At 26.1% G+C, this 16,768-nt stretch overlaps 5 protein-coding genes across 9 annotated transcripts; 2 read left to right on the forward strand and 3 right to left on the reverse strand.

Annotated features, from left to right (window-relative positions):
- Window positions 1-15: 15 nt before the first annotated feature.
- On the forward strand, window positions 16-2,230 carry LOC122529242 (bifunctional coenzyme A synthase). Its single transcript, XM_043655138.1, has 5 exons — window positions 16-817; window positions 941-1,284; window positions 1,343-1,597; window positions 1,675-1,857; window positions 2,009-2,230. Exons 1-5 carry the CDS (start codon window positions 223-225, stop codon window positions 2,210-2,212), a joined length of 1,581 nt encoding a protein of 526 aa, XP_043511073.1. The 5' UTR covers window positions 16-222; the 3' UTR covers window positions 2,213-2,230.
- Window positions 2,231-2,541: 311 nt separating this feature from the next.
- Window positions 2,542-3,857, reverse strand: LOC122529265 (intraflagellar transport protein 22 homolog). Its single transcript, XM_043655213.1, has 4 exons — window positions 3,382-3,857; window positions 3,128-3,297; window positions 2,869-3,068; window positions 2,542-2,791 (listed from the first exon to the last, which is right to left on the reverse strand). Exons 1-4 carry the CDS (start codon window positions 3,418-3,420, stop codon window positions 2,622-2,624), a joined length of 579 nt encoding a protein of 192 aa, XP_043511148.1. The 5' UTR covers window positions 3,421-3,857; the 3' UTR covers window positions 2,542-2,621.
- A 372-nt stretch (window positions 3,858-4,229) lies between these two features.
- On the reverse strand, window positions 4,230-8,537 carry LOC122529264 (transcription factor SPT20 homolog). Of its 2 annotated transcripts, XM_043655210.1 has the most exons (7): window positions 8,481-8,537; window positions 8,292-8,406; window positions 7,828-7,868; window positions 5,738-6,365; window positions 5,211-5,380; window positions 4,587-5,142; window positions 4,230-4,487 (listed from the first exon to the last, which is right to left on the reverse strand). In XM_043655210.1, exons 2-7 carry the CDS (start codon window positions 8,329-8,331, stop codon window positions 4,375-4,377), a joined length of 1,548 nt encoding a protein of 515 aa, XP_043511145.1. In that variant the 5' UTR covers window positions 8,332-8,406; window positions 8,481-8,537; the 3' UTR covers window positions 4,230-4,374. The 2 variants fall into 2 exon arrangements, with proteins under 2 accessions (XP_043511145.1, XP_043511147.1); XM_043655212.1 differs by having other exon boundaries at window positions 5,738-6,263; window positions 8,292-8,533.
- Window positions 8,538-8,955: 418 nt separating this feature from the next.
- Window positions 8,956-16,464, forward strand: LOC122529262 (ATP-dependent RNA helicase ddx54-like). Of its 4 annotated transcripts, XM_043655207.1 has the most exons (8): window positions 8,957-9,087; window positions 12,044-12,145; window positions 12,455-12,657; window positions 12,724-12,897; window positions 12,977-13,178; window positions 13,251-13,446; window positions 13,561-13,646; window positions 13,724-16,464. In XM_043655207.1, exons 3-8 carry the CDS (start codon window positions 12,471-12,473, stop codon window positions 16,251-16,253), a joined length of 3,375 nt encoding a protein of 1,124 aa, XP_043511142.1. In that variant the 5' UTR covers window positions 8,957-9,087; window positions 12,044-12,145; window positions 12,455-12,470; the 3' UTR covers window positions 16,254-16,464. The 4 variants fall into 4 exon arrangements, with proteins under 4 accessions (XP_043511141.1, XP_043511142.1, XP_043511143.1 ...); XM_043655206.1 differs by lacking the exon at window positions 12,044-12,145 and having other exon boundaries at window positions 8,956-9,087; XM_043655208.1 differs by lacking the exons at window positions 8,957-9,087; window positions 12,044-12,145 and adding an exon at window positions 10,097-10,147.
- On the reverse strand, window positions 9,589-12,076 carry LOC122529263 (WW domain-binding protein 11). Its single transcript, XM_043655209.1, has 7 exons — window positions 11,880-12,076; window positions 11,634-11,759; window positions 11,459-11,556; window positions 11,165-11,336; window positions 10,831-11,084; window positions 10,201-10,744; window positions 9,589-10,126 (listed from the first exon to the last, which is right to left on the reverse strand). Exons 1-7 carry the CDS (start codon window positions 11,941-11,943, stop codon window positions 9,684-9,686), a joined length of 1,701 nt encoding a protein of 566 aa, XP_043511144.1. The 5' UTR covers window positions 11,944-12,076; the 3' UTR covers window positions 9,589-9,683.
- Window positions 16,465-16,768: the final 304 nt, after the last annotated feature.

Raw genomic sequence — 16,768 nt, forward strand, 5'->3', positions numbered from 1 at the left:
ACAACAGGTTTCAATATTTGTATGTACATACGTATTATTAAGTTGGCATTTGAAAATGATATTTTTTCTGAGAGAAGATAAATACATTTTTGTACTTAAATTACACATAACCAATGTGCAAAACTAATCTATGAAGTATGTACATAATACACAATGTACGTTTCACTTCTTAAGTGACGTTATCATTAAAAAATAAGGTTAGAGTTCAAGAAATTTTGTTACATGATGGCAAATACCGGCTTATTAGTTTTAACAAATCCTAAAAGAGTGATAAAATTATTGCCGATGATCAGAAAACACATATTAAAAACTTTATATATTCAATATTTTCCGGAAAAGAATATTTTTCTCTCTGGAAGTCATATGGTTACAAGTTCTCAGTGGGGAATATCTCATTATGCTCAAATCATTTCTAATATTTATACCGATACATCTACTATATCTTCTCGACTTGATGTTCGAGTATTACTTACAAGTATGAAAAATCCTAATATATCGATAATAAATACCAAGAAGCCTGTGGAAATAGTTATTTTTGATCAAATTTGTAGTAAAAGAGAAGCTGACACATTTATTCAAGACTATTTAGCTAACACTTCTATGGGCTGTAGTTTTATTAATTTTGACGATGATTTAAATTCAGAAAAGCTAGATAGTGTAACGTCTTGCTTTGTTCAAGAAAAAACTTACAAAAATGTTGTACTTGGAGGTACATTTGATAAAATACATAATGGACATAAAATATTTTTAAGTGAAGCTGTATTACGTTGTACAGAAAAGCTTACAATTGGTGTAACTGATACAAATATGTTGTCTTGTAAGTATGCAGATAACTAATTAAATTATTACGGAATCTTATAAATAAAAGAAATTCTTTTATATAAACTAAAACTTTTATAGTTTTTAATACTTTCATTAATTCGATTAATTGAATTTACAGCAAAATTATTATGGGAACTAATAGAACCTTGTTCTACAAGAATTTCAAACCTGAATAACTTTTTAGAAGACATAGATTCAACCATAACATATAATATTGTGGCTATAAATGATATGTATGGACCGACTAAATATGATCCAACATTTGACATGGTAGTAGTTAGTGAAGAAACAAAACGTGGCGGAGATAAAGTAAATGAAATGCGTGAAAAAAACAATTTGAGCAAATTAGACATTCACGTTGTAAAATTAATAAACGAAGAAAATCATAAAAGTTATGAAGAAAGCAAAATCAGTTCTAGCAATCAAAGAATAAGATTATTGGGAACAAAACTTCGAGCTCCTGTATGTATTATATTAAATTATATTATATATAAGTTTTTAATTATAATAATTTTTTTAGCAAATAGAAAACAAACCTTTAAAACCTTATATCATTGGTCTGACCGGAGGTATAGCAAGTGGAAAATCATCTGTAGCTAAAAAATTACAAAAATTGGGTGCTGCACTTGTGAATTGTGATAAAATAGCACATGATTTATATCAACCTGGTAAAAAATGTTTTGATATGATAGTTGAAACTTTTGGTTCAAGTATTTTGAAACCTGATGGATTTATTAACAGAAAAACACTTGGAAATATAGTATTTAATGATCAAGTAAATTTTTATATTATTACTAATATTTAATGGTAATATTTTGAAGTTTATATTTATGAATATAAATTTATTTGTAGACACAATTAAACAAATTAAATAACATAGTTTGGCCTGTCATTTTAGAAGAAGCAAAAAAAGAAATAAATAATTTTCATACAAAAGGATTTGACATAATTGTAATGGAAGCTGCTGTTTTAATTCAAGCTAAGTGGCAACATGAATGCCACGAAATCTGGACTTGCATTATTCCACAAAAAGAGGTGAATTTAATTTGTAAATTAGAAATTAATGTTTCATATTAGAATACTTTTGTTACTTAAATTAAAAGTTCTTTAAATTGATTGAAACATTGTTATTCAAGCATTATTATTGGAGTTTTCAATTGATCTAATTTTTTGTTTAAATTCATAGGCTATACGACGAGTTGTAGAGAGAAATGGATTAACTGAAGTTGATGCAAAATTAAGAATTGAAGCTCAACCAAGTAATGTTGAACAAATCAATGAAGCTAATGTTGTGATATGCAGTTTATGGAGTCATAACATTACTGAAGAACAAGTGGAGAAAGCATGGAATGAATTAATGGCATTTTTAACCAATCAAGTAAAAAGTTAATAAAAATTTTATTACAAACATCTGTTTTTATTATTTTATTTTATAAAATGGATTATAAAGTTATTTTTTAATTTTTAATTTATTTTTTAATTATATTTGGATAAATTTGAAATGTAATTTTTTCCATGCAAATTGAAATAATTTTAATTATAAAAAATATTTATTATACACTATTCATATATAATACACATATTTAATATAACTTATTACACTAAAATATATATTATTCGTACATAAGTGTATTATAAAATGTAATTATAAAGCACAAAATATGAATATATATAAATATTTTTTAAAAACATGATTTATTTTTTTTTTACAAAAAATGTTTAGGATAACAAATATTTTAAGAAAAATTGATTAAAATTGATTATGCCATGTTGAATGTTTACCATAATGTTGAATGATCTTATTTCGCAAATAATATATTTTCATTTAAAACATTTTTGTCTTCTTGATTTGTATAATTATGCATTTTATTAAGTATTGTACTTATGAATGATGCAAAATCAGTTTTTAACTTACTGCCACCACTTTCGATATTACATTTAATATGAGATATTTTCATAAATGTTGAAGCTATTTATAAAAAAAAAATAATAAAATACAAATATATCATTATGAATATTACAATTATTAATGTTATAGATACTTACAAATAATTTTTGATATTTCGGAATTTTTTTTTTCTGGATCATAACAAAAAATCACACATCTGTCTGGATCTAATTTTGTTTGACCAATAAAATAATCATATAATTGTTGAATTTCTTTTAAACAATCACTTGATTTTTCATTATATACAAATATAACACCATGAATATCTTTTCTTATAGCTGGCCAACAATTTTCAAATCTGAAATATTTTCATATGTCTTGTTAAGTACATTTTTTGAATAAACAAAATATTCATACTTATGATCTCCACTGCAATCCCATAATTCAATATCTTTTGTAATATGTTTATTGTTTATAATTATGTTTTGTACTTCAAATTCTAATATTCGAACACCTTTAGTTGGATGATAATCGTAAGGTATTTCTGTAGCGTCAGCAAGAAAATTAGATATTGTTGTTTTACCACTCTAAAAAATATTTTTTAAATTGAAATTAAAATAATTTAATAATAAATTTTTACATAATGAAGAGTTATATAACTGAAATATTACCCTAATAGGTCCTATAACTATTATTTTTAGTGGCTGCATGTTGTACTTATACTTTCATATAGGCACTTAGACTATAAATTTAAGTGTTTGGAAAATTGTCACCATAACAACCACACTTATATCTGTGTACTTTATAGAGTAACTAACTTTCTAATGATGAATTAAATAGTTTTTATATATATTTAAACAAGAATTCATATTTCATTGAAAATGAAGAATTTTTATTTTAATACATAATAATTATTGATGAACAAAATTTATTTATAAATGTTAATTTGTCATGATACATGAACATTCTGCATATGATATAATGTAAAACATTAAATATAAAATAAGATTTTATACTACATCTTAAAATACAATTTTTTAAAGAAAGCAGGTTTAGTTTTGTTTTTGGAAAAATGCAATTTGAATTATATTCTTGTTAATTATGTATTTACAATCACTTTTACATTATTATGATTATTGTAGAATTCTTAAGTAAAACTTGATGAAAAATAAGATACTAGTAATTAAATAATTGTACACTATGAAAATTAAAATGAAATAAAATATTAGTTTCCTATAAACATAAATTAAATATATATGTAACTAATAATAGTGTAATTTAATCAAATTATATTTATAATTCCATTGATAAAAGAAGTTTATTGATAATTCTATATTCATAGCATATTGATCATATTGATTAACTGTTTACTATTTATATCATAATGTGAAGTTCATAAAAAAGAATATGCACTTCCATAAATTTTATATACTGATATAGACATTTAAATATTATACATTATATGAATTTTATATAGTATTCATATATTGAAAAAAATTTTTATTTGCTGCTTTATCATAGCTTTCAAATTTTAAAATGTCTTTTATAATATGCTATAATTTATATAATGCTTGAATTAAAACAATGGTTAAAAATGAATAACAATATAATAATATGTATCATAATTTACACATTAGAAAAATTAATGATATCTGAGTCTTGCTTTAAGCCGTTGGTTGATCCTGGATTGCCGTGGTTTCATCTGGATAATTTAAACCATACAAAGCAAGAAGTGCAGATTTTGCTGCTATTTTCTTGGCATCTTTTTTATTCTTTGCTGCAACATATATTAATTTTTAGTACAAAAAAAAAAACATGAAATAAAATTATGAATAAAATATGAATGTTTAAAATAAAATGGAAATCATTATATTACCTGTTCCTGTATATTCAATACCATCAATATCTACGGCAAGAGTAAACATTGTATTTGGTGGATTACCAACTCGATTAAGCTCTACATATGTTAAACCCGGTCTCATTTGATTTAATAACATTACAGGGTGTATATTTGTTGCATTAGCTGGCAGTTCTTTCTGAACTGGAGTTTTTTGGACATGAGAAATCTCTCTTTTAAGTCCTTTAACAGGTGATGGCAATCCTGGTCTTGGAACTGGAACTGATGTACCTTGATTATGCCATTCAAGGAAAAGTTTATACAATGCAAAACTAGCTAAAGAACTCCATGGAATTTCATCACTTTCGTCAACATTAGTATCCATTGGCGTTCCACCTTCTTCATTAATTTCTTCTTTTATTATATTAGACTCTATAGCTTGAACTGATTGTCCATCTGATTCAGCATCAATACGTGCTTTCATAGATGCTGCAGTCATTTTTTCAAGTAACAATGCTTTCAATGCATTTTCAGCAGCATTTTGACGAGCAAGTGGTTTCGATAAACCTTGTCCAACGTAAGTTTTACCATCAAGCTATTTTTAATAATAAAAATTTTAGAATTTTCAATATTTATTTAAATATACTAAATTATTCTAAATACCTCTGCATGAACAAGATACAGGGAATTTGGCATAGGTCCTTGAGTTTCAGGAAATGTGAATTGTACCCCAGGTTTCATTTCATTTAGTACCATAATCGCATTTTTTGGTTGCAATGTTTTTCTTAGACGTTGATTCAAACGAAGACGTTTCAATCTTTTATTTACCCTAACTAAAAGTATAAATTTTATTAAATTTATCAAGCTATGATAATTTTATTAATTTTTTTATATATTTATATCAGGATATTAGTATTCACAATGATTATAAATATGCAACAACTCAACAGTAATTTACTGGAGCATACAGCAATAATTAATCTTCAAATTTGCGCAGTGAATTATCATCATAATAATAATTAAATGATGAAATATAATCATCACACTGTTAATTTATACAATGCAAATTTGCATGAAAAAATGGACTTGTTTCAAAGAAGATATATTTCAAATATAGTTAAAAAGATGTCTTAAATAAACATAGAAAAAACAAAATTAAAAAATTCTTAATGATTATTTAAAATACTTACATCCTGGTGCCTTACGTCTCCATCTTGGATGTTGTTCTTGGATTTCAGTATCTGTATTTTCAGACACTTGACTTTCATTATTTACTTCAGATGTGCTATTGCTTGCTGGTGGTGTAGGGTTAGAGTTAGTTGTTAAAGATGTTGAAGTAGGAACTAATGGTTGAGAAGATGAAACAGGATTGTTTTGCACAATGGGTACACTTTGTTGCTGAGTATGGGAAGTTTGTTTTAAAATTGGTTTCAATCTCTGAGGTTGAGATTGAGACTGAGATTGCAATTGAGATTGTTGTTGGGATTGTGACTGAGGTTGTGACTGAGTTTGAGTTTGAGGAGAGGTTATCACAGACTGTTGCGGTTTAATTTGCTGTGCTAATTGTTGCTGCTGTTGTTGTGGTTTCCCCTGTTGTGGATTCTTTGCTGCTGCTTGTTGTATTTGTGGCTGCTGAGGTTTCCCTTGTTGCGGATTCCTTGTTGCAGATACTTGTTGTTGTTGCTGCTGCTGCTGCTGCTGCTGTTGTTGCTGCTGCTGCGGTTTAAATTGTTGTGAATTTTGTGCACTTCCTTGTTTGTAATTACTTTGTTGATTTGGAGGAGGTTGTGTTGCTTGAAAACTGCCTTGCTGATTGTACTGCAAAACATAGGGTGGGTCGCCGCTACACAAGGAACCTGTACGGTTGTGCTATCCCACCAAGGTCTAGCATCGCATGTGCACTTGAATGTTTAATGCTACCCCCATAATTCATACCAACCAAATTATCTTTGTGGCCAATATTTCTTTATGTATAACTGAACTGAGTTTATATATAATAATATACAATAATTATATATTTATATATAATAAACATTAGAAAAAAAGTACAGAAATCTAAGTAAGAATTTTATCACTATATGATTTATATCTGTAATAAATATAGTTTTGCAATATATCATAAACTTTGTTCATATTTATGAAAATTATGAATAAAAATTTAATGAATAGAAAACCCTAAAATTGATATGATCTATTTTTATGTTTTATAATTATTAAATCTTAACATTTCATCTTAAATATATATATGTCTACTAAAAATATATAAATCTATCAAAATAAGTTTATTTTGTAATTCGTATCCAAAATATAATTATTAAAAATAACTGACATTATTTTTGTTATTATATAAACATCAGTTCAGTATGTTATTAAAAATATGGCCTACGGCAGGCTATGCTATGTGGGTAACTGACGAACTAGTCCCTGGCTGAATAGACCTCCTCGGTATTTTTGTATAGCTACTAGTTCCTGCATTGCAGGGGAGGGGAAAGTAGGGACCACTAATTAGTACATGCAAATGGATGAAATATTGAAAACAACAAATGGAACAACTATACATCTTAATTATGATGAATTTCAAATCTTTCTTCCTCTCTTTTTCTTACATAGCATTTCTTTTTTAGCTAGAAATACTTATGCTTATATTTATGGATCATTTTACAATAAATTTCTAATATATATGTACATATGTACATTAAATGAGGTTAATAGATGTACAATACAGAATTCTAGTTTATTTTAATATATGTATTATAGAGAATAATATTAAAAAATATTTCCAATTTTAATATTGGAAATATTTTCTATACTTATATATACATAAGTTTTACTATAAATTTAAAAAAAGCAAATATGTATTGTATATTATGTAAAAACATAAGTTGCATTTTTAAAGAAGTATTAATTTAAATTATTTAATATTTTAAATATTAATAGTTTACACCAAAATTTTCCATTGTATTATATATAAAATTTTTAACATTTTTGCCATCTTTAATACATTTAAATAATTTAAACCAATAAAGAAGTCAATTGCAAGGAAATAAAATAATTTTATGTGCTTATATTTATGACTTATTTTATGGATTCATCAGGATAATTGTATAGTACTAATGGAATAAAAATAACATGTTATTCATTTAAGACGATTTACATAAGACATAGTATGCTTTGATACATACATATGTGAACTATTCACTTAACCTGTTTTTAAAAATTATGTATATATGCCTTTTTTATACTTTTCAAACTAAAATTATTGATAAAATAGTAAACTTACAGTGCTTTGACCTTGGTATCCTACGGGACTTTGGTTTCTCACTGTAAATGTAAATAATTAAATTATTCTTTATTATAACAAAAGGTAAGGATTAAGCCATATTTAAGGCTTTACAATAAATACATATAATTTTGAGGTGATTCAAATTTAAATCACTACATATAACAAAAAAATTCTTTTATATGCAAAGAAATCAAAAGAAATTATAAAATTATTTTGAAATATAATTTAACATTATTAAGAGAGAACAATATAAAATACAAAATAAAATACGTTAAAATATTCATTGTAGGACGCCATTCTTTATAAGCCGGTATATAGGTATTGATTTTTTTATTACAGCTATTTACATACCTTCGACTATTATGGATAATGAAAATATATAAAAATATCCATTACATTAAAGTATCAAAGCAAAATATAGAATAAATAAATTATTCTGTTTACGTTATTATTTAACTTACTATTGGCATAGGCTTGGCTTTGTCTGCTTCTTGTATACATGTTAAGGTTTAAGTTAGATCACTTCAAATATAATTAGTTTCAGAACATAAAAGTATTTTTTTACAGTACATTTAACTCTAAAATATATAATAGAATTAATTTTTAAAAGACAAATAATATTGAAATATTTTTATTCCGTACTCGCAAAATTAAGAAACTTTCCTTATCTCGTTACAGAGAAGTAGGAAATGACGTTTTACTGTTGTCGGAAATAGCAAGTCCGCCATATTGATCATTAAGCGCATGTGTTAATAATAGTACGATTTTATAATTTTAATTTAAATAAATTTTTATAGTACAAATAGATATTTTGTTCTACTATTTTGTATAGATAATAAAACAATTTTCATTATGTATTATGTAAGAAAAAATTTTTTAGACAATATAAATATTTTTTATAAATTTAAGTGAAAGAATAAATAAATACTTGTTAGTAGTTATATTAATACACGAGCAATATTTAGCTATTAATTGTTAGAATTATTAAAAAATATAATATAAAATATTAATACAAAAATTTTAATATTGTTCCAAAAAATACCAATTCCTGATCTACATAAAATTTTTTGGGGCTGGAGGGAGGAGAGAATTCCAAATATAAAATTTTAGTTTCAGCTGTTTATTAGTTTTTAAGATATTAATAAAAAACTTTCGGACTATGTAGTCAAATATTTTGCTACATCGATCAAGAACAAGCAGTGCTCGTTGTAGCAGTCGGTGACTCTTATACCGATTGATGTGGATTGCGAAATCGAGGTCAGTATCTATAGGATGCAATATTGTGAATAAACTCGATTACCTACATTGTGTCTTCCAATAGTTCGAAAAATGTATAACATAGGACCAATTCTAATTCCTATTTTTTTAATCGAGTAGTGCAAATGAATAAAAAAAAAATACCAGGAAACGAAATTTAATTATACTGATTGCAAGTGCGACATCTTCTGAATACTGAGGCTATATGTCATCGACTACTAAAGCAAAAAATGATTAGTAACTTTCGTATAAACAAAATTGCACCGAAAGTTTTTAATATCTCAGAAACTAATAAATAGCTGAAATGAAAATTTTATATTTAGGATCATTCCCTTTCTCCTCCATTCTCATAAAATTTTATATCGCTTGCGAATTAATGCTTTTAGGAACTACAGCCAAAAATTTCTAGTTATCTTTATAAACAATACAGTTTACGTAAATTATGTATAAATAAAGGCACGTGAAATTCATAAATGTGGAGGATTTAAATTGAAATTGAAATATGTCGTTAGACATTTAATTATAGCAATAATAATCGCAACGTATTTTACAAGATTTAATTTTTTGCTATCCGAACATTATACAGTATTGCAAATTTAAAGTAATCCTTCCATTTCTTGCATAAATTGCATATACGCATCATCTTTAGTTTTAGGTTGAGTAATTCGTATTGGTTGTGTTTCTGGTATCCTTTCTGAAAGTCTCGATAAAGTACTTGGTTTTTTCTTATCATCCCTTTTAACGCGAAGGGAAGTTGGTAAAAATCTTGTAACATCAGCTGCTAAATTTCTAATTTGTGGTTTTGCTTCAATAGTTGTAGTACTTTTAACATCTTTATCTTTTCGATTAATTAATTGTGGTGCAGCAGAAAGTACATTAGGTGTTTTAGGTTGTGATCCTGTTCCAGATTGTGCTTGCATCTGAGGATTTCCTATATTTGTCATATTTGATAGATTTGGCATTTGCATTTGTGGAGGAGGCATTCTCGGCATACTTGGTGGGCCAGGTCTTAACATTCTTGGCATTCCTGGTGGTGGACCTGTACATAATTATAAACAAAGTAATGATTATCAATTTATTGATAAATTATTAAATATCGTATATTATTCCTACCAGGAGGTAATCGAAGTCCAATACGAGGTGGTGGTGGTGGAGGCATTCTTAAATGTAATGGTGGTGGTGGAGGTCTGTACATTAAAGGAGGAGGCGGCAATCCCATAGGAGGCATTGTGTGTGGTTGAGTATGTTGAGAATGGGAATGTGATGTTGTGTGTTGATTATGGTTTGATGAATGCTCTGCTGCTCCTGGGGGTTCTAAATCTTCTTCTTCTGTTTTGCTATTACTAGATTTATTATTAGACTTTGAATTAGATTCATTTTCTGCTTCCAATAACGATAATCGTGCATTTAAATCTTGAGCTCGTTCAGTTTCCCGTTTTTTATGAACAACTTCCATTTCACGCATAAATTGATCAATATCTTGTCCTGCCATTGCTAACATTTTCTGTTGTAAAGTAGTTGGTTTTACTTTAGCTATATCTCTTTCTTTTTCTTTTTCTTTTTCAACATCCTTATCTTTACTGTCTGATTCTTGTTTATTGTCTTCTTTGTCATCCGCGAATCGAATTGTTCTCGATTTTGGTGTTGATTCTTTAGTCTGCACGTAATTGTATAATTACTTAATATAATGTATACATAAAACGATAATGTATTAATTAATTTTGAATAAATTAAGACACTAACCTTCTCAGATATGTCTTCATCATCACTTGATAGATCTGGAGGTGGAAAAGGTGGAACACCAGGTGGTTCTTTATTAGGTGCTAATGTAGGTATAGAAGGTGATGTTGCATATGCACTTGTTTTTTTTAAAATACTTGGTGGTATCGGTATGTTCATAAGGGGATGATGTTGTGGTATATAGTGTGGATGAGGAGGATACATATGTGCTGGTGGTTGTGGCATATCTGGTAAAGGTATTTGCGAAGTTAAAGAACCTAAAAAGATAATAAAACATTTATATGAAGCAAATTTTATATTGAAATTTTTCATTCTAAATAATATCATAAATAAATACCTGAGTACATTCGAGATATATCGCTACCAGCCGATGGTAATGGAATTTCATCAACTTGTACTTGTTGTGCATGTCTTACAGCTTCAAAATAAGAAACAAGATCTATTCTTCTACGTTCATACTGTATTAATTGTTCTTTTAACTCAGCCCACTTTTCTTGGTCATCTTTTGCCTAAGAAGAAACAAAAATAAGTGCCTGTATAATATTTTACGATATATTAACTATCAATGTTAACTTAATCTTACCAATAATTTTTGGAGAAAATTTATAAGCATTACATAGGAAGTACTTACATACATTTTTAAGACACGGTCTAAGGTCTCCTTTAATTTTTTTCGTTTATCTTTCAATACTTTCTCATTAAGTGGTGGTGGTTGCATGACATTATATTCTATAAATTATATATTATGTATATATTATAAAATTACTAATGTTGATGACTCGTAAACTATGACACATTTTACTAACCCATTTGATCTATTTTTTCCATTTCTTCAATGATTTGAGCAGGATCTTTGCCTTTTAAAACAGCAGCACGTACTAACTGTCTTTGTTTTTTATTTTTCTTTAATTCTTTTTTACGTGCTTCTTTACCTATAAAAAAATTTATAAAATTACAATTATTTGTAAATTATAGTTTATATTACAGTTTATAATTATTTGTAAATTACAGTTTGAAATAAAATAAATTGTTTGGTTATGTTATATACTAACGTGCTTGGTCAGTGGGATTCATATATTTCCCACTTTTTGTGGTATTTATCGAACGGCGACCCATGTTTTTTTCCTTAAAAAAGTTATTTAAAACGTAAAACTACACTGTATTTTCACAATTTTTACATTAAATAAATCATTATTTACATTTATTGTAACTATAGATTCACCATTAATACTGAATACACTATAGAGTGTGCACTAAAAACGTTTACTGAAATCTGAGTTTGTCCAGTTACCATAAAGTGATTGGAGTATAAATTAAAGTAAGTAATAAATAGGAAAATAAAACTCATATTTCAAATCTGCCTAAAGATTTTCATAAATATCTATGTATGTAATGACTCAAAAAATTTCTAACCTGATTTTTATCACAAACAAAAGCCGGTCTATTAAGAATTTAAAATATATTTATTTAACATAAATATTGTAGTTATATGATTAAATAAAGTGAACAGAATATTAGGAAATAATTATAGGGTCTAGTTCAAACAGGTTATATTATGCTATTAATTATGTTTAATAATAAATTCTTCTAGTAAAATTAGATTTCAAATAATATCTTTATGTTACAGGAAAAAATAAACGAAAATGTTTCATATTATTGCCCATGACATAGATAAAAAGCCACGGACAAAAGATGTTAAAATACAAGAGGATATTACATTTTTTCAAATGGGATTTTCTCAAAATATTTTGGATGGATTATCCGTTTGTGGTTTCCAAAAACCTTCACCTATACAGTTAAAAGCAATTCCTTTAGGAAGATGTGGTTTTGGTATATAATGTTTTTTCTTTTCATATATTTCAAGCTATGAGTTATTAAATTATATGTTAATTACAGATTTAATAATACGTGCCAAGTCTGGGACTGGTAAAACTTTAGTATTTTGTATAATATCACTTGAAATGATTGATGTAGATATATCCTCTGTGCAAGTATTAATATTGGCACCTACTAGAGAAATTGCTGTACAAATTGCACAAGTCTTTTCATCTGTAGGTTGCGAAATAAAAGGTAAATTTCCTTAAAATTTAGTTACATCTGTTTAATTGGTAAATTAGAAGTACAAGATAAAATTATTTTTTTATTTTAGGTTTGAAGGTTGAAGTATTTATAGGAGGAACAGCTTTAGAAAGTGATAAAAAGAAATTGAATGATTGTCATATAGCTGTTGGTGCCCCAGGCAGAGTTAGACATTTAATTGATAAAGGATTTTTAAAAGTTGAAAATGTTAGATTATTTATTCTTGATGAAGCAGATAAATTAATGGAAACCAGTTTTCAGAAAGATATTAAGTTTGTATAATAATGAAATACAAATTAAATTTATTGAAAACAAAAATATTCACAGTGTATTAAAATTTTCAGCTATATCTTTTCAAAATTACCACGAAGTAAACAAGTTATAGCATCAAGTGCCACTTATCCAGGAGATTTGGAAGTATTTTTACAAGCATATATGTGCTCCCCTGTTTTAATATCTCCAGATAATAATGAACCAATACTTTTTGGACTGACACAGTTTGTAACAATTATTCCTTCTCATCCAAATGCTATGAAACAGGTTTGATCTAATGTCTTATGCAATAATATAAATATAAAATCAGTTTATAACTGTCATATTAAATTTTATATTATTATCTGTCATATTGAATATTATATTATTATCATATTTTAGGTTCAAATAAAGATAGACGAATTAATAAAAATATTTAACAAAGTTCCATTTAAACAAAGTTTAGTTTTCTCAAATTATCAAGCAAGGTATTCTAATTTCTGTTATTTACACTTTTTCTTGTTATTTTTTACCACTTGTATTTAAAATACATTATTTTTTACAGAGCTCAATCTGTATGTAATAAAATTAATACTATGGGTTTTACAGCAACTTTTATTGCTGGAAATCAGGATATGAATAAAAGACTGGAAGCAATTAATAAATTAAAGACTTTTAAATGTAAAATAATGGTAACAACTGATTTAACTGCAAGAGGTATTGATGCAGATAATGTGAATTTAGTTGTAAATCTTGATTTACCTATAGATGCACCAACATATTTACACAGAATAGGACGAGCAGGACGTTATGGATCTTATGGGCTTTCCATAACAATAATTGCAGAAAATGAATTAGAAACATTAGAACGATTATTAAACTCTGTGGGAGGCCCAAATTTTTATGTATTGAAACTTCCTTCAGAATATCCAAATGATATATGGACTACTTCCAGTACAAAATTTGAAAAAATTTATGCAAAGTGTGATGGTGATAAAAATCAATTTGATGTTGAGCCTGTCACTGAAGCTATAAGTGAATTATCGATAAATAGAGAAGAACACAATAATATAAAGTCAGATGTTAATAAAACAGTAAATGATATAAATAAAGAAGTTGCAGATAATAAGCAATTTTCTAATGTGGAAAAAGCAAAGGATAACATAATTAATCTTTTCCGTTCAAAAAATATGTCTAACTTACAAAATAAAATAAAAGTTAATTCTTTATTTGTGTCAAGTACTAATTTAATAAATGAATCGGAAAATACTAAAAAAGAGAAGAAAAAGATTATATTTACATCATACACTGAATCTAAGTCGAAAGTTTTACACAGTTTTATATTGAATATCTTAACAAATGATCTTTCTAATTGGCAGAAAAATAATGAAAATCTGATATTTAAAGTTGATTTATCAAGTGTACAAGGAGATGATTTATCAAATTCTAATACTAATACAATTATTGAATTCGTAAAGTATAATTTTCAAAATGAAAATACAAAAAATTCTTCTCTTTATTATAATTATATAAGTGCTGATTTACATGCTGAAGATACAATGGGAAATAATGATAATGAAATGCACAAATTAGATGATTCAAACAAGAAAATTCGGGAGAATAGTGATGTCACAATTATCTCAAGTAATGTTCAAGATAGCGAAGATGCTTTTGCTTTAGAAGAACTGAACTTTTATCTTTTAAAACATACACAAAATTTTAATACATTTTATGATGAATTGTGTTTAAATGACGAGGAAATACTATTAAAACAAGTATTTAGTTGGAAACAAAAACTTGATTTTGAAATTAAATTATTAAATAATACAATGGAATCTGTAAAGAAATCTATACAAAAGTTCATATATCAAAAACACATTGAAATGCTTAAAGTGTTTTATAAAGTACAAAAGCAAGCTCTCTTATGTATTTATCCAGAAATACGAAATGACGATGAAATAGATGATACTTATTTATATTTTAGAACTTCTATAGATGAAAATATATTAGAAATATATAAAGAAATAGAAAATTTTAAAAGTTACCATCGAAAATGCAAAGAAAAATTTATTGCATATTTTCCATATCCTACTCAATTAAATTCATATATGCCAAATCTTATGATCTCTAAAACAGATAGAAAAGATTATCTCGATGCATTACAATATTTACATTCAAATCCTTATCCTAGAGAAAATTTGTTACAAATAGCAAGTTTTGTGACATTCATTGATGAGACTAAAAAGTGTGATTTAATACAAAAATTAGAGAGTTTAAATAATTTTTCATTTGATAAATTGTTGATAGCGATACAAACTGAATTATGTAATAAGGAATCAATTAAAAATGGATGTGAAGAACAAAAAGATAAATTATTAGAACATTTAGATACCACAAATCGAGACAAAAATGTTACTAATTCAGAAAATGATGTTTTATATAATTCACTATCTAATATGGAAAACATAACTACCGAAGCAAAGAATATAACTGTAAATGATGATAAATGGAATGAAATGAGTAATAACTGTAACTCTGATAATTCTAGTAATTCAAGTGAATTAGGTTTGGATAACATTTTTAAAATAGAAAAAATTACACATTGTGAAAGTTGTAATAATAGCACATCAAGCACTTTTTCTAGTGAAAATAATATTGCTAAGGAATGTAAATTCAGTGGAAAAGTATATGCAAAAAATAAATTTCCTAGATGGAAAAAGATTCAGGAACAAGAAGATAATAGTATGAAAGACAAAGAACAATTTATGTATAAAGAAACAAAAATTCAATATTCAAATAATATGCCATATAATCAAATTAGTAGATTATCTGATAGTAGTGACACTTATGAAAAACAATGTAAGTCACAAGTGTCATCAGATTCATCATCCAAATCAATGACAGATTGTTTAAATCCATCTTTTGATTATGAAAGTAATTTATTTTCAGAAAATGTACATAATTTTTCTCATTTGTCAAATGAAAATAATGAAATGGAAATTGATAAATTTTTATTATCATTAAGAACTGAAACAAATCGATTGCATTTAGAACTTTATAAATTAGAACTGCTCCGTAATTCAGGGAAGAGTTAATTAAAGTTGATAGTATAAAACAATATTTGTAACCAATTGCACGCGTGCAGTATACCTCTGTGTGTGTGTGTGTATGTGCGCACGCGTGTGCATATATGATGCTGCTTATTGTTAGTTAGATGTTTGACAATGAATTTGTGATTAGTTAATGGTAAACTTTATATTAAGAATATGCTGTATAAAGGTAAAAATTTTTTATAATAATGTAAAATGTGCTTATAATATTAAAAAATACAATTCATTAATCCTATTAATTTTTGTTTATTCATTGATATATAGTTGATTTTGGTAGAAATTACAATAACTTCTACAAAGTTATTGTAAATATTGTCGATTATAAACACAATGTATTTAAAATTATTACTTCCTAAATTACATTCGTATTATTTTATAATAAATATTTCTTAAATACAGGTTGAATTTACTGTTACGTAAAATTATTCCTACACTTTTTTTTTCATTTGATATATGTTAATATTTTAAAAATATAATCCTTATAATTTATATTGTTCTTT

Source organism: Frieseomelitta varia, unplaced genomic scaffold, assembly GCF_011392965.1.
Source record: "Frieseomelitta varia isolate USP_RPSP 00005682 unplaced genomic scaffold, Fvar_1.2 scaffold_281, whole genome shotgun sequence".
Taxonomy (NCBI): Eukaryota; Metazoa; Arthropoda; class Insecta; order Hymenoptera; family Apidae; genus Frieseomelitta; species Frieseomelitta varia.